At 33.9% G+C, this 21,986-nt stretch overlaps 3 protein-coding genes across 3 annotated transcripts; all 3 read left to right on the top strand.

The window, feature by feature from the left end:
- Nucleotides 1-3,187: 3,187 nt before the first annotated feature.
- TVAGG3_0257600 (cilia- and flagella-associated protein 58-related family) lies at nt 3,188-4,174 on the top strand (the record flags this gene model as incomplete). The annotated part of the gene is made up of 1 exon (XM_051228277.1): nt 3,188-4,174. One exon carries the CDS (start codon nt 3,188-3,190, stop codon nt 4,172-4,174), a length of 987 nt encoding a protein of 328 aa, XP_051098007.1.
- Nucleotides 4,175-9,839: 5,665 nt separating this feature from the next.
- On the top strand, nt 9,840-10,826 carry TVAGG3_0257590 (cilia- and flagella-associated protein 58-related family; the record flags this gene model as incomplete). The annotated part of the gene is made up of 1 exon (XM_051228276.1): nt 9,840-10,826. One exon carries the CDS (start codon nt 9,840-9,842, stop codon nt 10,824-10,826), a length of 987 nt encoding a protein of 328 aa, XP_051098006.1.
- A 5,330-nt stretch (nt 10,827-16,156) lies between these two features.
- On the top strand, nt 16,157-17,143 carry TVAGG3_0257580 (cilia- and flagella-associated protein 58-related family; the record flags this gene model as incomplete). Its single annotated transcript, XM_051228275.1, has 1 exon — nt 16,157-17,143. One exon carries the CDS (start codon nt 16,157-16,159, stop codon nt 17,141-17,143), a length of 987 nt encoding a protein of 328 aa, XP_051098005.1.
- Between the last annotated feature and the right edge of the window lie 4,843 nt (nt 17,144-21,986).

The raw sequence follows: 21,986 nt of genomic DNA, 5'->3' as shown, positions 1-21,986 counted from the left end.
GAGTATTGTTCCTTTACCCTGCATTTGTAAACTCCTTTCTCGAATAGCTTGCACTTTTTCACTTGAATGTGATTCATTGAATTTCAATTCAAGAAAGGAGTTTACAAATGCAGAGTATTGTTCCTTTACCCTGCATTTGTAAACTCCTTTCTCGAATAGCTTGCACTTTTTCACTTGAATGTGATTCATTGAATTTCAATTCAAGAAAGGAGTTTACAAATGCAGAGTATTGTTCCTTTACCCTGCATTTGTAAACTCCTTTCTTGAATATCTTCATTTCTTTTAATTATAAAGATCACATTCTGTATAAAACTCCTCAAATATCCTCAATTTCCCATTACAATAATAAATAACCATTTTCTATATTTCTTAAATTTCTCTAATCCTTAATTTTCTTATCAAATTTGTTATTTTTTCAATAATTTTTAAAATTTTCTAATATTTTTTGGAAATTTTTATTTAATTTTGTGAGAAATTTATTCAATTCTTATTATATAATAATATTATTCAAAAATATTGTTGTAATTTTTCATGATTACGATAATTTTTAATTCAATTTTTAATCGAATGTTTTGATGGGACGAGCTTACTGAGCATTGGCTCATCCCATCAAAACATTCCATTCAAAACTCTGGCCTTCATCGAGGCCAGAGCTCACAATTCATCTCCTCAGAGCCAAGTTCCTCGACGGTCGTCCTCATTAGGCACGATCCGAGAGGAACTTGGCTCTTCATTAAAATCACAAGCTCTGGCCATTGCTAAGGCCAGAGCTTCGCAAACCATCCTCGGGGCCGGTTTCCTCAAAGACCGCCCTGATTCAGGGCGGCCGGAGAGGAATCCAGCTCCGAGAGAGTGCCCATACGAAGCTCTGGCCTTAGCAGTGGCCAGGGCTTTCAAAAACAATCCTCAGGGCCGAGTTTTGCGATGATCGTCGATCATGTCGACAGTCTCGCAAGAACTCGGCCCTGAAAGACATACAGATACATGCTCTGGCCCCAGCAAAGCCAGGGCTTCGTTTTAAATACCCAGGGCCGGCTTTCTCAAATGCAGCCCTTATCCCGGGCGGCAGGAGCGGAATCCGGCCTTGGGATACTTACCAAACGAAGCTCTGACCCTAGCAAAGGCCAGAGCCTACAAATGCAATCCTCAGGGCCGATTTTGAGGGAGATCGTCCACATCATTGACGATCTCCTCTCATTTCGGCCCTGAAAGAAAGAAATACACAGGCCCTGACCATAGCAAAGGCCAGGGCTTCGCTTTAAATCCATAGGGCCGGCTTTCTCAAATGCCGCCCTTATCCCAGGCGGCAGGAGCGAAAACCGGCCATGGGAATCCTACAATACCAAGCCCTGGCTCCTACTGAGGCCAGAGCCTGCAAAATTCATCCTCAGGGCCGAGTTTTGCGATGATCATCCACATGATAGACATTCTCGCAGAAACTCGGCCCTGAAAGACGTAATATCACAGTCTCTGGCCTCAGTAGAGGCCAGAGCCTCGCTTACATTACTCAGGGCCGGCTTTCTCAAATGCCGTCCTGATCTATGGCGGCAGGAGAGAAATCCGGCCCTGGGAAGCATGAAATACGAAGATCTGGCCTTATAAGAGGCCAGAATCTGCAAATACTCCCTTCTCTACAGATTATGATCCAATGTAACACAGAAAGCCTAGAAGGAAGCCCTTTCTCAAGGTTAAGACTTCCTTCCTGGCTTTCTGATACTGGATGGAGTGGAGTTTGGCTTCCATTGCAACTCCTTCCAGGAAGATCAAATGATTACACAAAAGTCATGGCAATTGTATTCTAACACTATAAATACAATTGCCATGGCCTACAATTGCGAGTGCCTGCTGCTTCAGCAGAGATTTGCAGCAGACACTCGCAATGTTAACCAAAATTCGTCTGAAAGTTAGAAGATGGGCTTTTTCTCAAGGTCAAAGTCCATTTCCTAACCTTCTTATATTATTTATTATTAAAATAACCATTTTGACAGATTATTATTTTTTATCCCGGCATCATCAGCTTGTCATTCTAAGCTTATCATTTTCAGCTTATACTTATAAATTCTAAAACAGTGATTATTGAATTCACGGAATAGAACACCACATTAAGAAATATTATTTACTAACTTTTTCAATAATTAAAAAATATCAATGATACTTAAGTGTCATCACATACAACACATTCTTATGATCATCATAATATATATTATAGAATATTGCATAATAATCCAAATTCAATTTCAATATTAAAGTGTACTATCCATTATCTCTTAACATCATAACATACTCAACGAGTACTGATCATATGCTATTGATCAAGCCTTTAAAACAAACTACATATAAGATTGCTTTAAATTGACCAAAAAATTGAATACTTGCTTTAAATTGACCGTTCAATTTAAAGTTCGTCCCAAAATACAAACTTCTCCAAAATGAAAAACTATACACTATTTTTTACATTTATCTATTTAAAATGTCAGTTTATTACTTGACAAAACACAATATTTGGTAAATTTTTAAATTTGGTCAAAGCACCCAATGAGCTCATTTCGATTTTCTCCAAGGAGAAGAGGAGAAACTAATCAATTTTGAATATGTGGGGAAGACAGACTAATTCAATTTCTCCATGAAGATTGAGAAATGGAAAAGCTTTGGAGACGGATATTGCATTCTCTTAAAAATGTATAGGGTATTCTTATTGACTTGCAATTTAATTGTTCACTGACAAAAATTTTCTTTTTATTTAAGTATCTGAATCAAATGCAAACATATCATTAAAAATATCTTAAGATATTAATTAATGATGGCGTATTTTTTTACTTTTTTGATGGAACTAATCCTGCAGAAGCAGTTTTTACAAATGTAGAAAGATATGAAAAATTATAAGTGATAATTTTTCCAGAATTTATTGAACAATTTTCATTAAATAAATGATTAAAAGTGTTAAAAAATGAGTTTATTGTTAGATTATTAAATATAACAAGTCCATTTGTTGAATTTGAATCAACATATGAATCTGAGATAGTCAAAGTGTAGCCTTCCCCTTTGTTCTGATTTTTGTTCATTTTTTAACATTATTATGGCAAAAATATTTTACGGGCGTGACATTGTCCCAATTAAATTGTGTATCATTCAAATAATAATATTTTCAATAGGTTTGCTAAATTTTTTCCATATTTTTCTTATATTCATGAAAGTGTTGATGAGTTCGAATATATTGAATCAATTGCATTCAACATATAACTTATTTTATCAAAAGCAGATTCATGACAGAATTTATTCATTAGATCTATTAAAAGAGAAGATTGTTCTTATTGAAGGCCGTCTTAAATCAGAATCAGCAACATACACACAGAAATGCCATGAAGTCGACGAATTGAAGAAAACATTGTTGTCCGAAGTTGAAAAACAGAAGAAATTGATGGACAAATCGAAACATTCCGTTTATTTACGAACGGAATGTCGAAATCTTGAGAAAGGAATCCTTTTCCAACAAGGTCGTGTTCGTGCTCTTGAAGATGAACTTGAAACGCCGATGAATATCCACAGATGGCGTTTCTTAGAAGCATCGAATCCAGAACTTCTTAATCTCCTCAAGATGACACAAGAACTCCGAAACAAACTTATGGAACGTCTTTATCGAATCGACAAACTTAAAGTTCTTCGTGAAGAACGTCGTAAACTTCTTGTTCGCGAACAAAGGAAAGTTGGAAGTCAAACGAAAGATGACGGTGATGAAGAAATTAGAATTCTTGAAGAACAGCTCGAAATGAAGACGAAACAACTTCAAGAGATCGAAACAGAGCTGTTTGATCGCTCAAGTAACATCGATGAACTTAAGAAGAGTGTTGAAGAAGTTCGTGGTGAACTCAATTACACTAAATCATCATATTTCATGGAGAAGAAGAAAGTCCACGAGATGAGGTCATCAACACAGTCAAAAACAGAAGAAATAGCAGGAAACACAGCCAAGTTCATTGGCGGTGGATTCCCAGTCAGTTCAGTTCCTTCAACAGCACAATCTATCTCTGCAATCGAAGGGAACAAGATAAACAAAGCAATCGTAATTCCGAAAGTAACAAATTCTCGTCCTTCGAAAGTTTTACCTAAAGGATGGAATCCATCACGACAAGCACTCAAACCTTTCTTACCAACTGTCTCCGAACTTCGTGCTTAATTATTTCTATTTCTATATTGTTTTTTTTTTTGTTATTTTATAAATTGTTTGATTTACTTTATTTAATATTAAGAATTCATTTGAAGTTAAAAAAATTTCATACACTCTCAAAACTAATAAACGCCTATTTTTAAATCCTGCAAATCCAGATACAATGAAATTTCTATGCATTTATTGCTTGCGATGTTATTTTTCTTAATTAGTATTTCACAATATCCAATTAGAAATGTATTGCTTCCTTTTGGTTTGTTTTCTCCTCATTTAAAAATTGAAAAATTAAAAGCAAAGTTTTTATAAAAAAGAAAAGATTTAACAGCTTAAATAATTTGTTTTGCCGTTGAACAGAATAACGACTTTTGTCGACATAATACTGCCATTTATATCTATACTTTGCGTGAAAATAATCCTGCAGTTGCAGTTTTTGCAAACTTTGAAAGAAAAATCGATTTAAGGGAGATTATTCTATGAGAAACTATTGAGCAGTTTTCATTAAATATATGAGTAAACGTATTAAAATCGTAACCTTCTTTTATATTCTTAAATATAACAGTTCCTGATCCTGTGGTTGAATTAGAGTCAACATATGAATCTGAAATAGTCGAATTATAACCATCTATATCTTGCCCAAACATGTATTTTGCAGTGTTATTTAAAAATATGCAGTGATCTAAATTAGTTTTGGATATACAATAAAATAGAACTTGGTTTTTATCTGCTCCACATTTATTTCCAATAATATTACAATACGAAACTGTATGAGTTAATGAATAATCTGAAGAGGAAAATAAAAGCGAAAAACTTTCAATTTGAGCGTTTTCTCTAAATGTTGAAAAATTATATGTACCCGAATTTCCTAAAAGTCCAATAGTTATTGATGAATACATTTGTTGTTTGTGATGTTGTTATTATCAAAACATATATCGCCAAAAGAAATACCAAATGTGTAACTTCCTTTTTCTTCATTTTCTCCACATTTAAGAACAGAAACTTCAATTGCATAGTTTTTATTAGAAAGGTATTGCTTAGCAGCTTGAGCAAATGCCATAGCTTGCTCTGCTATTGACGCATAATAACATGTTCGATGTTGGACGAACTCTCCATCTGCTTGGCAGTTATAATAAACAGACCCTCCACCATATTCTGTGGTGGAACTACAATTGGTAAATACTGTTTCTTCAAGTAATGTACACACTTTATTAGTTCTTTGAATGCAAATTGCGCCAGTTTCTTTGCATTCTTTATAGAAACAAAGTAAAACATAATAATTATTGATACTGCTATTATCAAATAATACGGTCCCATTTTGTATATAGTCACATTTATCTTTACTACCAAAATATTGATCCCAGCTGGACTTTTTTGCATTTTTCAAATTTAATATGTGCATTTAAATATGCCGAAGATTGATTAGGTTTAATCATCTAGTAATGAATATTATTCTTCTCTTTGTTCTGTATCATAAAGTTCATCACTGCAAGATTTGTCTGTATTTTGTCGCATAATAAAGTCGTAAAAATATTTTTACGGGTGTGAACTATCCAAAGAAAAAGAATTTCCAATTTAAACTGTGACATCGCTAATGATCGAAAAATTAACAATTTTAATAAGGATCTAATTTGTAGAAATAACAACAAGAACCTCCAAAATCCAAAATACAAAGGGACGAACTTTAAATTGAATGGTCAATTTAAAGCAAGTATTCAATTTTTTGGTCAATTTAAAGCAATGAATGAGAAAAACTTTGAGCTTAGGGCTAATGAAGGTTTTTACAACGTAGATAGATAGACAAATGTATATGTCATCATTCCTATGAGTATGGTAGATTTCTATAAAAAGTGAGTGCAATATCACATTGCATTTCGAAACATGAGAGAAATAAGCATATATATACGTTATTACATATATATCTATATGCTATTCTATATTATTACAATGTTAAAATAAGAAAAGCTCTAAGAGTCTCATTTGAAATATAATCTATGTTATTTTTATATAACAATTATCAATGAGAATGTAAATTATATTTGATTAGACGATAAATGATGAATAGACTTAATTATTTATGATTAGACATGTGTGAATAGAAAAATTTGTTAACATTTATGAAGATAATGTGTTTTGATTGAGATTACATTTGTGCTTAGTGGATATTGCTATTATATTGCATTTATATGTGTAAATTAGGAAAACTCGCACTTTTTCACTTGAATGTGATTCATTGAATTTTAATTCAAGAAAGGAGTTTACAAATGCAGAGTATTGTTCCTTTACCCTGCATTTGTAAACTCCTTTCTCGAATAGCTTGCACTTTTTCACTTGAATGTGATTCATTGAATTTCAATTCAAGAAAGGAGTTTACAAATGCAGAGTATTGTTCCTTTACCCTGCATTTGTAAACTCCTTTCTCGAATAGCTTGCACTTTTTCACTTGAATGTGATTCATTGAATTTCAATTCAAGAAAGGAGTTTACAAATGCAGAGTATTGTTCCTTTACCCTGCATTTGTAAACTCCTTTCTCGAATAGCTTGCACTTTTTCACTTGAATGTGATTCATTGAATTTCAATTCAAGAAAGGAGTTTACAAATGCAGAGTATTGTTCCTTTACCCTGCATTTGTAAACTCCTTTCTCGAATAGCTTGCACTTTTTCACTTGAATGTGATTCATTGAATTTCAATTCAAGAAAGGAGTTTACAAATGCAGAGTATTGTTCCTTTACCCTGCATTTGTAAACTCCTTTCTTGAATATCTTCATTTCTTTTAATTATAAAGATCACATTCTGTATAAAACTCCTCAAATATCCTCAATTTCCCATTACAATAATAAATAACCATTTTCTATATTTCTTAAATTTCTCTAATCCTTAATTTTCTTATCAAATTTGTTATTTTTTCAATAATTTTTAAAATTTTCTAATATTTTTTGGAAATTTTTATTTAATTTTGTGAGAAATTTATTCAATTCTTATTATATAATAATATTATTCAAAAATATTGTTGTAATTTTTCATGATTACGATAATTTTTAATTCAATTTTTAATCGAATGTTTTGATGGGACGAGCTTACTGAGCATTGGCTCATCCCATCAAAACATTCCATTCAAAACTCTGGCCTTCATCGAGGCCAGAGCTCACAATTCATCTCCTCAGAGCCAAGTTCCTCGACGGTCGTCCTCATTAGGCACGATCCGAGAGGAACTTGGCTCTTCATTAAAATCACAAGCTCTGGCCATTGCTAAGGCCAGAGCTTCGCAAACCATCCTCGGGCCGGTTTCCTCAAAGACCGCCCTGATTCAGGGCGGCCGGAGAGGAATCCAGCTCCGAGAGAGTGCCCATACGAAGCTCTGGCCTTAGCAGTGGCCAGGGCTTTCAAAAACAATCCTCAGGGCCGAGTTTTGCGATGATCGTCGATCATGTCGACAGTCTCGCAAGAACTCGGCCCTGAAAGACATACAGATACATGCTCTGGCCCCAGCAAAGACCAGGGCTTCGTTTTAAATACCCAGGGCCGGCTTTCTCAAATGCAGCCCTTATCCCGGGCGGCAGGAGCGGAATCCGGCCTTGGGATACTTACCAAACGAAGCTCTGACCCTAGCAAAGGCCAGAGCCTACAAATGCAATCCTCAGGGCCGATTTTGAGGGAGATCGTCCACATCATTGACGATCTCCTCTCATTTCGGCCCTGAAAGAAAGAAATACACAGGCCCTGACCATAGCAAAGGCCAGGGCTTCGCTTTAAATCCATAGGGCCGGCTTTCTCAAATGCCGCCCTTATCCCAGGCGGCAGGAGCGAAAACCGGCCATGGGAATCCTACAATACCAAGCCCTGGCTCCTACTGAGGCCAGAGCCTGCAAAATTCATCCTCAGGGCCGAGTTTTGCGATGATCATCCACATGATAGACATTCTCGCAGAAACTCGGCCCTGAAAGACGTAATATCACAGTCTCTGGCCTCAGTAGAGGCCAGAGCCTCGCTTACATTACTCAGGGCCGGCTTTCTCAAATGCCGTCCTGATCTATGGCGGCAGGAGAGAAATCCGGCCCTGGGAAGCATGAAATACGAAGATCTGGCCTTATAAGAGGCCAGAATCTGCAAATACTCCCTTCTCTACAGATTATGATCCAATGTAACACAGAAAGCCTAGAAGGAAGCCCTTTCTCAAGGTTAAGACTTCCTTCCTGGCTTTCTGATACTGGATGGAGTGGAGTTTGGCTTCCATTGCAACTCCTTCCAGGAAGATCAAATGATTACACAAAAGTCATGGCAATTGTATTCTAACACTATAAATACAATTGCCATGGCCTACAATTGCGAGTGCCTGCTGCTTCAGCAGAGATTTGCAGCAGACACTCGCAATGTTAACCAAAATTCGTCTGAAAGTTAGAAGATGGGCTTTTTCTCAAGGTCAAAGTCCATTTCCTAACCTTCTTATATTATTTATTATTAAAATAACCATTTTGACAGATTATTATTTTTTATCCCGGCATCATCAGCTTGTCATTCTAAGCTTATCATTTTCAGCTTATACTTATAAATTCTAAAACAGTGATTATTGAATTCACGGAATAGAACACCACATTAAGAAATATTATTTACTAACTTTTTCAATAATTAAAAAATATCAATGATACTTAAGTGTCATCACATACAACACATTCTTATGATCATCATAATATATATTATAGAATATTGCATAATAATCCAAATTCAATTTCAATATTAAAGTGTACTATCCATTATCTCTTAACATCATAACATACTCAACGAGTACTGATCATATGCTATTGATCAAGCCTTTAAAACAAACTACATATAAGATTGCTTTAAATTGACCAAAAAATTGAATACTTGCTTTAAATTGACCGTTCAATTTAAAGTTCGTCCCAAAATACAAACTTCTCCAAAATGAAAAACTATACACTATTTTTTACATTTATCTATTTAAAATGTCAGTTTATTACTTGACAAAACACAATATTTGGTAAATTTTTAAATTTGGTCAAAGCACCCAATGAGCTCATTTCGATTTTCTCCAAGGAGAAGAGGAGAAACTAATCAATTTTGAATATGTGGGGAAGACAGACTAATTCAATTTCTCCATGAAGATTGAGAAATGGAAAAGCTTTGGAGACGGATATTGCATTCTCTTAAAAATGTATAGGGTATTCTTATTGACTTGCAATTTAATTGTTCACTGACAAAAATTTTCTTTTTATTTAAGTATCTGAATCAAATGCAAACATATCATTAAAAATATCTTAAGATATTAATTAATGATGGCGTATTTTTTTACTTTTTTGATGGAACTAATCCTGCAGAAGCAGTTTTTACAAATGTAGAAAGATATGAAAAATTATAAGTGATAATTTTTCCAGAATTTATTGAACAATTTTCATTAAATAAATGATTAAAAGGGTTAAAAAATGAGTTTATTGTTAGATTATTAAAATATAACAAGTCCATTTGTTGAATTTGAATCAACATATGAATCTGAGATAGTCAAAGTGTAGCCTTCCCCTTTGTTCTGATTTTTGTTCATTTTTTAACATTATTATGGCAAAAATATTTTACGGGCGTGACATTGTCCAATTAAATTGTGTATCATTCAAATAATAATATTTTCAATAGGTTTGCTAAATTTTTTCCATATTTTTCTTATATTCATGAAAGTGTTGATGAGTTCGAATATATTGAATCAATTGCATTCAACATATAACTTATTTTATCAAAAGCAGATTCATGACAGAATTTATTCATTAGATCTATTAAAAGAGAAGATTGTTCTTATTGAAGGCCGTCTTAAATCAGAATCAGCAACATACACACAGAAATGCCATGAAGTCGACGAATTGAAGAAAACATTGTTGTCCGAAGTTGAAAAACAGAAGAAATTGATGGACAAATCGAAACATTCCGTTTATTTACGAACGGAATGTCGAAATCTTGAGAAAGGAATCCTTTTCCAACAAGGTCGTGTTCGTGCTCTTGAAGATGAACTTGAAACGCCGATGAATATCCACAGATGGCGTTTCTTAGAAGCATCGAATCCAGAACTTCTTAATCTCCTCAAGATGACACAAGAACTCCGAAACAAACTTATGGAACGTCTTTATCGAATCGACAAACTTAAAGTTCTTCGTGAAGAACGTCGTAAACTTCTTGTTCGCGAACAAAGGAAAGTTGGAAGTCAAACGAAAGATGACGGTGATGAAGAAATTAGAATTCTTGAAGAACAGCTCGAAATGAAGACGAAACAACTTCAAGAGATCGAAACAGAGCTGTTTGATCGCTCAAGTAACATCGATGAACTTAAGAAGAGTGTTGAAGAAGTTCGTGGTGAACTCAATTACACTAAATCATCATATTTCATGGAGAAGAAGAAAGTCCACGAGATGAGGTCATCAACACAGTCAAAAACAGAAGAAATAGCAGGAAACACAGCCAAGTTCATTGGCGGTGGATTCCCAGTCAGTTCAGTTCCTTCAACAGCACAATCTATCTCTGCAATCGAAGGGAACAAGATAAACAAAGCAATCGTAATTCCGAAAGTAACAAATTCTCGTCCTTCGAAAGTTTTACCTAAAGGATGGAATCCATCACGACAAGCACTCAAACCTTTCTTACCAACTGTCTCCGAACTTCGTGCTTAATTATTTCTATTTCTATATTGTTTTTTTTATTTGTTATTTTATAAATTGTTTGATTTACTTTATTTAATATTAAGAATTCATTTGAAGTTAAAAAAATTTCATACACTCTCAAAACTAATAAACGCCTATTTTTAAATCCTGCAAATCCAGATACAATGAAATTTCTATGCATTTATTGCTTGCGATGTTATTTTTCTTAATTAGTATTTCACAATATCCAATTAGAAATGTATTGCTTCCTTTTGGTTTGTTTTCTCCTCATTTAAAAATTGAAAAATTAAAAGCAAAGTTTTTATAAAAAAGAAAAGATTTAACAGCTTAAATAATTTGTTTTGCCGTTGAACAGAATAACGACTTTTGTCGACATAATACTGCCATTTATATCTATACTTTGCGTGAAAATAATCCTGCAGTTGCAGTTTTTGCAAACTTTGAAAGAAAAATCGATTTAAGGGAGATTATTCTATGAGAAACTATTGAGCAGTTTTCATTAAATATATGAGTAAACGTATTAAAATCGTAACCTTCTTTTATATTCTTAAATATAACAGTTCCTGATCCTGTGGTTGAATTAGAGTCAACATATGAATCTGAAATAGTCGAATTATAACCATCTATATCTTGCCCAAACATGTATTTTGCAGTGTTATTTAAAAATATGCAGTGATCTAAATTAGTTTTGGATATACAATAAAATAGAACTTGGTTTTTATCTGCTCCACATTTATTTCCAATAATATTACAATACGAAACTGTATGAGTTAATGAATAATCTGAAGAGGAAAATAAAAGCGAAAAACTTTCAATTTGAGCGTTTTCTCTAAATGTTGAAAAATTATATGTACCCGAATTTCCTAAAAGTCCAATAGTTATTGATGAATACATTTGTTGTTTGTGATGTTGTTATTATCAAAACATATATCGCCAAAAGAAATACCAAATGTGTAACTTCCTTTTTCTTCATTTTCTCCACATTTAAGAACAGAAACTTCAATTGCATAGTTTTTATTAGAAAGGTATTGCTTAGCAGCTTGAGCAAATGCCATAGCTTGCTCTGCTATTGACGCATAATAACATGTTCGATGTTGGACGAACTCTCCATCTGCTTGGCAGTTATAATAAACAGACCCTCCACCATATTCTGTGGTGGAACTACAATTGGTAAATACTGTTTCTTCAAGTAATGTACACACTTTATTAGTTCTTTGAATGCAAATTGCGCCAGTTTCTTTGCATTCTTTATAGAAACAAAGTAAAACATAATAATTATTGATACTGCTATTATCAAATAATACGGTCCCATTTTGTATATAGTCACATTTATCTTTACTACCAAAATATTGATCCCAGCTGGACTTTTTTGCATTTTTCAAATTTAATATGTGCATTTAAATATGCCGAAGATTGATTAGGTTTAATCATCTAGTAATGAATATTATTCTTCTCTTTGTTCTGTATCATAAAGTTCATCACTGCAAGATTTGTCTGTATTTTGTCGCATAATAAAGTCGTAAAAATATTTTTACGGGTGTGAACTATCCAAAGAAAAAGAATTTCCAATTTAAACTGTGACATCGCTAATGATCGAAAAATTAACAATTTTAATAAGGATCTAATTTGTAGAAATAACAACAAGAACCTCCAAAATCCAAAATACAAAGGGACGAACTTTAAATTGAATGGTCAATTTAAAGCAAGTATTCAATTTTTTGGTCAATTTAAAGCAATGAATGAGAAAAACTTTGAGCTTAGGGCTAATGAAGGTTTTTACAACGTAGATAGATAGACAAATGTATATGTCATCATTCCTATGAGTATGGTAGATTTCTATAAAAAGTGAGTGCAATATCACATTGCATTTCGAAACATGAGAGAAATAAGCATATATATACGTTATTACATATATATCTATATGCTATTCTATATTATTACAATGTTAAAATAAGAAAAGCTCTAAGAGTCTCATTTGAAATATAATCTATGTTATTTTTATATAACAATTATCAATGAGAATGTAAATTATATTTGATTAGACGATAAATGATGAATAGACTTAATTATTTATGATTAGACATGTGTGAATAGAAAAATTTGTTAACATTTATGAAGATAATGTGTTTTGATTGAGATTACATTTGTGCTTAGTGGGATATTGCTATTATATTGCATTTATATGTGTAAATTAGGAAAACTCGCACTTTTTCACTTGAATGTGATTCATTGAATTTTAATTCAAGAAAGGAGTTTACAAATGCAGAGTATTGTTCCTTTACCCTGCATTTGTAAACTCCTTTCTCGAATAGCTTGCACTTTTTCACTTGAATGTGATTCATTGAATTTCAATTCAAGAAAGGAGTTTACAAATGCAGAGTATTGTTCCTTTACCCTGCATTTGTAAACTCCTTTCTTGAATATCTTCATTTCTTTTAATTATAAAGATCACATTCTGTATAAAACTCCTCAAATATCCTCAATTTCCCATTACAATAATAAATAACCATTTTCTATATTTCTTAAATTTCTCTAATCCTTAATTTTCTTATCAAATTTGTTATTTTTTCAATAATTTTTAAAATTTTCTAATATTTTTTGGAAATTTTTATTTAATTTTGTGAGAAATTTATTCAATTCTTATTATATAATAATATTATTCAAAAATATTGTTGTAATTTTTCAGTGATTACGATAATTTTTAATTCAATTTTTAATCGAATGTTTTGATGGGACGAGCTTACTGAGCATTGGCTCATCCCATCAAAACATTCCATTCAAAACTCTGGCCTTCATCGAGGCCAGAGCTCACAATTCATCTCCTCAGAGCCAAGTTCCTCGACGGTCGTCCTCATTAGGCACGATCCGAGAGGAACTTGGCTCTTCATTAAAATCACAAGCTCTGGCCATTGCTAAGGCCAGAGCTTCGCAAACCATCCTCGGGGCCGGTTTCCTCAAAGACCGCCCTGATTCAGGGCGGCCGGAGAGGAATCCAGCTCCGAGAGAGTGCCCATACGAAGCTCTGGCCTTAGCAGTGGCCAGGGCTTTCAAAAACAATCCTCAGGGCCGAGTTTTGCGATGATCGTCGATCATGTCGACAGTCTCGCAAGAACTCGGCCCTGAAAGACATACAGATACATGCTCTGGCCCCAGCAAAGACCAGGGCTTCGTTTTAAATACCCAGGGCCGGCTTTCTCAAATGCAGCCCTTATCCCGGGCGGCAGGAGCGGAATCCGGCCTTGGGATACTTACCAAACGAAGCTCTGACCCTAGCAAAGGCCAGAGCCTACAAATGCAATCCTCAGGGCCGATTTTGAGGGAGATCGTCCACATCATTGACGATCTCCTCTCATTTCGGCCCTGAAAGAAAGAAATACACAGGCCCTGACCATAGCAAAGGCCAGGGCTTCGCTTTAAATCCATAGGGCCGGCTTTCTCAAATGCCGCCCTTATCCCAGGCGGCAGGAGCGAAAACCGGCCATGGGAATCCTACAATACCAAGCCCTGGCTCCTACTGAGGCCAGAGCCTGCAAAATTCATCCTCAGGGCCGAGTTTTGCGATGATCATCCACATGATAGACATTCTCGCAGAAACTCGGCCCTGAAAGACGTAATATCACAGTCTCTGGCCTCAGTAGAGGCCAGAGCCTCGCTTACATTACTCAGGGCCGGCTTTCTCAAATGCCGTCCTGATCTATGGCGGCAGGAGAGAAATCCGGCCCTGGGAAGCATGAAATACGAAGATCTGGCCTTATAAGAGGCCAGAATCTGCAAATACTCCCTTCTCTACAGATTATGATCCAATGTAACACAGAAAGCCTAGAAGGAAGCCCTTTCTCAAGGTTAAGACTTCCTTCCTGGCTTTCTGATACTGGATGGAGTGGAGTTTGGCTTCCATTGCAACTCCTTCCAGGAAGATCAAATGATTACACAAAAGTCATGGCAATTGTATTCTAACACTATAAATACAATTGCCATGGCCTACAATTGCGAGTGCCTGCTGCTTCAGCAGAGATTTGCAGCAGACACTCGCAATGTTAACCAAAATTCGTCTGAAAGTTAGAAGATGGGCTTTTTCTCAAGGTCAAAGTCCATTTCCTAACCTTCTTATATTATTTATTATTAAAATAACCATTTTGACAGATTATTATTTTTTATCCCGGCATCATCAGCTTGTCATTCTAAGCTTATCATTTTCAGCTTATACTTATAAATTCTAAAACAGTGATTATTGAATTCACGGAATAGAACACCACATTAAGAAATATTATTTACTAACTTTTTCAATAATTAAAAAATATCAATGATACTTAAGTGTCATCACATACAACACATTCTTATGATCATCATAATATATATTATAGAATATTGCATAATAATCCAAATTCAATTTCAATATTAAAGTGTACTATCCATTATCTCTTAACATCATAACATACTCAACGAGTACTGATCATATGCTATTGATCAAGCCTTTAAAACAAACTACATATAAGATTGCTTTAAATTGACCAAAAAATTGAATACTTGCTTTAAATTGACCGTTCAATTTAAAGTTCGTCCCAAAATACAAACTTCTCCAAAATGAAAAACTATACACTATTTTTTACATTTATCTATTTAAAATGTCAGTTTATTACTTGACAAAACACAATATTTGGTAAATTTTTAAATTTGGTCAAAGCACCCAATGAGCTCATTTCGATTTTCTCCAAGGAGAAGAGGAGAAACTAATCAATTTTGAATATGTGGGGAAGACAGACTAATTCAATTTCTCCATGAAGATTGAGAAATGGAAAAGCTTTGGAGACGGATATTGCATTCTCTTAAAAATGTATAGGGTATTCTTATTGACTTGCAATTTAATTGTTCACTGACAAAAATTTTCTTTTTATTTAAGTATCTGAATCAAATGCAAACATATCATTAAAAATATCTTAAGATATTAATTAATGATGGCGTATTTTTTTACTTTTTTGATGGAACTAATCCTGCAGAAGCAGTTTTTACAAATGTAGAAAGATATGAAAAATTATAAGTGATTTTTCCAGAATTTATTGAACAATTTTCATTAAATAAATGATTAAAAGTGTTAAAAAATGAGTTTATTGTTAGATTATTAAATATAACAAGTCCATTTGTTGAATTTGAATCAACATATGAATCTGAGATAGTCAAAGTGTAGCCTTCCCCTTTGTTCTGATTTTTGTTCATTTTTTAACATTATTATGGCAAAAATATTTTACGGGCGTGACATTGTCCCAATTAAATTGTGTATCATTCAAATAATAATATTTTCAATAGGTTTGCTAAATTTTTTCCATATTTTTCTTATATTCATGAAAGTGTTGATGAGTTCGAATATATTGAATCAATTGCATTCAACATATAACTTATTTTATCAAAAGCAGATTCATGACAGAATTTATTCATTAGATCTATTAAAAGAGAAGATTGTTCTTATTGAAGGCCGTCTTAAATCAGAATCAGCAACATACACACAGAAATGCCATGAAGTCGACGAATTGAAGAAAACATTGTTGTCCGAAGTTGAAAAACAGAAGAAATTGATGGACAAATCGAAACATTCCGTTTATTTACGAACGGAATGTCGAAATCTTGAGAAAGGAATCCTTTTCCAACAAGGTCGTGTTCGTGCTCTTGAAGATGAACTTGAAACGCCGATGAATATCCACAGATGGCGTTTCTTAGAAGCATCGAATCCAGAACTTCTTAATCTCCTCAAGATGACACAAGAACTCCGAAACAAACTTATGGAACGTCTTTATCGAATCGACAAACTTAAAGTTCTTCGTGAAGAACGTCGTAAACTTCTTGTTCGCGAACAAAGGAAAGTTGGAAGTCAAACGAAAGATGACGGTGATGAAGAAATTAGAATTCTTGAAGAACAGCTCGAAATGAAGACGAAACAACTTCAAGAGATCGAAACAGAGCTGTTTGATCGCTCAAGTAACATCGATGAACTTAAGAAGAGTGTTGAAGAAGTTCGTGGTGAACTCAATTACACTAAATCATCATATTTCATGGAGAAGAAGAAAGTCCACGAGATGAGGTCATCAACACAGTCAAAAACAGAAGAAATAGCAGGAAACACAGCCAAGTTCATTGGCGGTGGATTCCCAGTCAGTTCAGTTCCTTCAACAGCACAATCTATCTCTGCAATCGAAGGGAACAAGATAAACAAAGCAATCGTAATTCCGAAAGTAACAAATTCTCGTCCTTCGAAAGTTTTACCTAAAGGATGGAATCCATCACGACAAGCACTCAAACCTTTCTTACCAACTGTCTCCGAACTTCGTGCTTAATTATTTCTATTTCTATATTGTTTTTTTTTATTTGTTATTTTATAAATTGTTTGATTTACTTTATTTAATATTAAGAATTCATTTGAAGTTAAAAAAATTTCATACACTCTCAAAACTAATAAACGCCTATTTTTAAATCCTGCAAATCCAGATACAATGAAATTTCTATGCATTTATTGCTTGCGATGTTATTTTTCTTAATTAGTATTTCACAATATCCAATTAGAAATGTATTGCTTCCTTTTGGTTTGTTTTCTCCTCATTTAAAAATTGAAAAATTAAAAGCAAAGTTTTTATAAAAAGAAAAGATTTAACAGCTTAAATAATTTGTTTTGCCGTTGAACAGAATAACGACTTTTGTCGACATAATACTGCCATTTATATCTATACTTTGCGTGAAAATAATCCTGCAGTTGCAGTTTTTGCAAACTTTGAAAGAAAAATCGATTTAAGGGAGATTATTCTATGAGAAACTATTGAGCAGTTTTCATTAAATATATGAGTAAACGTATTAAAATCGTAACCTTCTTTTATATTCTTAAATATAACAGTTCCTGATCCTGTGGTTGAATTAGAGTCAACATATGAATCTGAAATAGTCGAATTATAACCATCTATATCTTGCCCAAACATGTATTTTGCAGTGTTATTTAAAAATATGCAGTGATCTAAATTAGTTTTGGATATACAATAAAATAGAACTTGGTTTTTATCTGCTCCACATTTATTTCCAATAATATTACAATACGAAACTGTATGAGTTAATGAATAATCTGAAGAGGAAAATAAAAGCGAAAAACTTTCAATTTGAGCGTTTTCTCTAAATGTTGAAAAATTATATGTACCCGAATTTCCTAAAAGTCCAATAGTTATTGATGAATACATTTGTTGTTTGTGATGTTGTTATTATCAAAACATATATCGCCAAAAGAAATACCAAATGTGTAACTTCCTTTTTCTTCATTTTCTCCACATTTAAGAACAGAAACTTCAATTGCATAGTTTTTATTAGAAAGGTATTGCTTAGCAGCTTGAGCAAATGCCATAGCTTGCTCTGCTATTGACGCATAATAACATGTTCGATGTTGGACGAACTCTCCATCTGCTTGGCAGTTATAATAAACAGACCCTCCACCATATTCTGTGGTGGAACTACAATTGGTAAATACTGTTTCTTCAAGTAATGTACACACTTTATTAGTTCTTTGAATGCAAATTGCGCCAGTTTCTTTGCATTCTTTATAGAAACAAAGTAAAACATAATAATTATTGATACTGCTATTATCAAATAATACGGTCCCATTTTGTATATAGTACATTTATCTTTACTAAAAAATATTGATCCCAGCTGGACTTTTTTTGCATTTTTCAAATTTAATATGTGCATTTAAATATGCCGAAGATTGATTAGGTTTAATCATCTAGTAATGAATATTATTCTTCTCTTTGTTCTGTATCATAAAGTTCATCACTGCAAGATTTGTCTGTATTTTGTCGCATAATAAAGTCGTAAAAATATTTTTACGGGTGTGAACTATCCAAAGAAAAAGAATTTCCAATTTAAACTGTGACATCGCTAATGATCGAAAAATTAACAATTTTAATAAGGATCTAATTTGTAGAAATAACAACAAGAACCTCCAAAATCCAAAATACAAAGGGACGAACTTTAAATTGAATGGTCAATTTAAAGCAAGTATTCAATTTTTTGGTCAATTTAAAGCAATGAATGAGAAAAACTTTGAGCTTAGGGCTAATGAAGGTTTTTACAACGTAGATAGATAGACAAATGTATATGTCATCATTCCTATGAGTATGGTAGATTTCTATAAAAAGTGAGTGCAATATCACATTGCATTTCGAAACATGAGAGAAATAAGCATATATATACGTTATTACATATATATCTATATGCTATTCTATATTATTACAATGTTAAAATAAGAAAAGCTCTAAGAGTCTCATTTGAAATATAATCTATGTTATTTTTATATAACAATTATCAATGAGAATGTAAATTATATTTGATTAGACGATAAATGATGAATAGACTTAATTATTTATGATTAGACATGTGTGAATAGAAAAATTTGTTAACATTTATGAAGATAATGTGTTTTGATTGAGATTACATTTGTGCTTAGTGGGATATTGCTATTATATTGCATTTATATGTGTAAATTAGGAAAACTCGCACTTTTTCACTTGAATGTGATTCATTGAATTTTAATTCAAGAAAGGAGTTTACAAATGCAGAGTATTGTTCCTTTACCCTGCATTTGTAAACTCCTTTCTCGAATAGCTTGCACTTTTTCACTTGAATGTGATTCATTGAATTTCAATTCAAGAAAGGAGTTTACAAATGCAGAGTATTGTTCCTTTACCCTGCATTTGTAAACTCCTTTCTTGAATATCTTCATTTCTTTTAATTATAAAGATCACATTCTGTATAAAACTCCTCAAATATCCTCAATTTCCCATTACAATAATAAATAACCATTTTCTATATTTCTTAAATTTCTCTAATCCTTAATTTTCTTATCAAATTTGTTATTTTTTCAATAATTTTTAAAATTTTCTAATATTTTTTGGAAATTTTTATTTAATTTTGTGAGAAATTTATTCAATTCTTATTATATAATAATATTATTCAAAAATATTGTTGTAATTTTTCAGTGATTACGATAATTTTTAATTCAATTTTTAATCGAATGTTTTGATGGGACGAGCTTACTGAGCATTGGCTCATCCCATCAAAACATTCCATTCAAAACTCTGGCCTTCATCGAGGCCAGAGCTCACAATTCATCTCCTCAGAGCCAAGTTCCTCGACGGTCGTCCTCATTAGGCACGATCCGAGAGGAACTTGGCTCTTCATTAAAATCACAAGCTCTGGCCATTGCTAAGGCCAGAGCTTCGCAAACCATCCTCGGGGCCGGTTTCCTCAAAGACCGCCCTGATTCAGGGCGGCCGGAGAGGAATCCAGCTCCGAGAGAGTGCCCATACGAAGCTCTGGCCTTAGCAGTGGCCAGGGCTTTCAAAAACAATCCTCAGGGCCGAGTTTTGCGATGATCGTCGATCATGTCGACAGTCTCGCAAGAACTCGGCCCTGAAAGACATACAGATACATGCTCTGGCCCCAGCAAAGACCAGGGCTTCGTTTTAAATACCCAGGGCCGGCTTTCTCAAATGCAGCCCTTATCCCGGGCGGCAGGAGCGGAATCCGGCCTTGGGATACTTACCAAACGAAGCTCTGACCCTAGCAAGGCCAGAGCCTACAAATGCAATCCTCAGGGCCGATTTTGAGGGAGATCGTCCACATCATTGACGATCTCCTCTCATTTCGGCCCTGAAAGAAAGAAATACACAGGCCCTGACCATAGCAAAGGCCAGGGCTTCGCTTTAAATCCATAGGGCCGGCTTTCTCAAATGCCGCCCTTATCCCAGGCGGCAGGAGCGAAAACCGGCCATGGGAATCCTACAATACCAAGCCCTGGCTCCTACTGAGGCCAGAGCCTGCAAAATTCATCCTCAGGGCCGAGTTTTGCGATGATCATCCACATGATAGACATTCTCGCAGAAACTCGGCCCTGAAAGACGTAATATCACAGTCTCTGGCCTCAGTAGAGGCCAGAGCCTCGCTTACATTACTCAGGGCCGGCTTTCTCAAATGCCGTCCTGATCTATGGCGGCAGGAGAGAAATCCGGCCCTGGGAAGCATGAAATACGAAGATCTGGCCTTATAAGAGGCCAGAATCTGCAAATACTCCCTTCTCTACAGATTATGATCCAATGTAACACAGAAAGCCTAGAAGGAAGCCCTTTCTCAAGGTTAAGACTTCCTTCCTGGCTTTCTGATACTGGATGGAGTGGAGTTTGGCTTCCATTGCAACTCCTTCCAGGAAGATCAAATGATTACACAAAAGTCATGGCAATTGTATTCTAACACTATAAATACAATTGCCATGGCCTACAATTGCGAGTGCCTGCTGCTTCAGCAGAGATTTGCAGCAGACACTCGCAATGTTAACCAAAATTCGTCTGAAAGTTAGAAGATGGGCTTTTTCTCAAGGTCAAAGTCCATTTCCTAACCTTCTATATTATTTATTATTAAAATAACCATTTTGACAGATTATTATTTTTTATCCCGGCATCATCAGCTTGTCATTCTAAGCTTATCATTTTCAGCTTATACTTATAAATTCTAAAACAGTGATTATTGAATTCACGGAATAGAACACCACATTAAGAAATATTATTTACTAACTTTTTCAATAATTAAAAAATATCAATGATACTTAAGTGTCATCACATACAACACATTCTTATGATCATCATAATATATATTATAGAATATTGCATAATAATCCAAATTCAATTTCAATATTAAAGTGTACTATCCATTATCTCTTAACATCATAACATACTCAACGAGTACTGATCATATGCTATTGATCAAGCCTTTAAAACAAACTACATATAAGATTGCTTTAAATTGACCAAAAAATTGAATACTTGCTTTAAATTGACCGTTCAATTTAAAGTTCGTCCCAAAATACAAACTTCTCCAAAATGAAAAACTATACACTATTTTTTACATTTATCTATTTAAAATGTCAGTTTATTACTTGACAAAACACAATATTTGGTAAATTTTTAAATTTGGTCAAAGCACCCAATGAGCTCATTTCGATTTTCTCCAAGGAGAAGAGGAGAAACTAATCAATTTTGAATATGTGGGGAAGACAGACTAATTCAATTTCTCCATGAAGATTGAGAAATGGAAAAGCTTTGGAGACGGATATTGCATTCTCTTAAAAATGTATAGGGTATTCTTATTGAC

The sequence above is a fragment of the Trichomonas vaginalis genome, chromosome V, assembly GCF_026262505.1.
Source record: "Trichomonas vaginalis G3 chromosome V, whole genome shotgun sequence".
In the NCBI taxonomy this organism is placed as follows: Eukaryota; Parabasalia; order Trichomonadida; family Trichomonadidae; genus Trichomonas; species Trichomonas vaginalis.
This window is presented reverse-complemented; position numbering and strand designations above follow the sequence as displayed.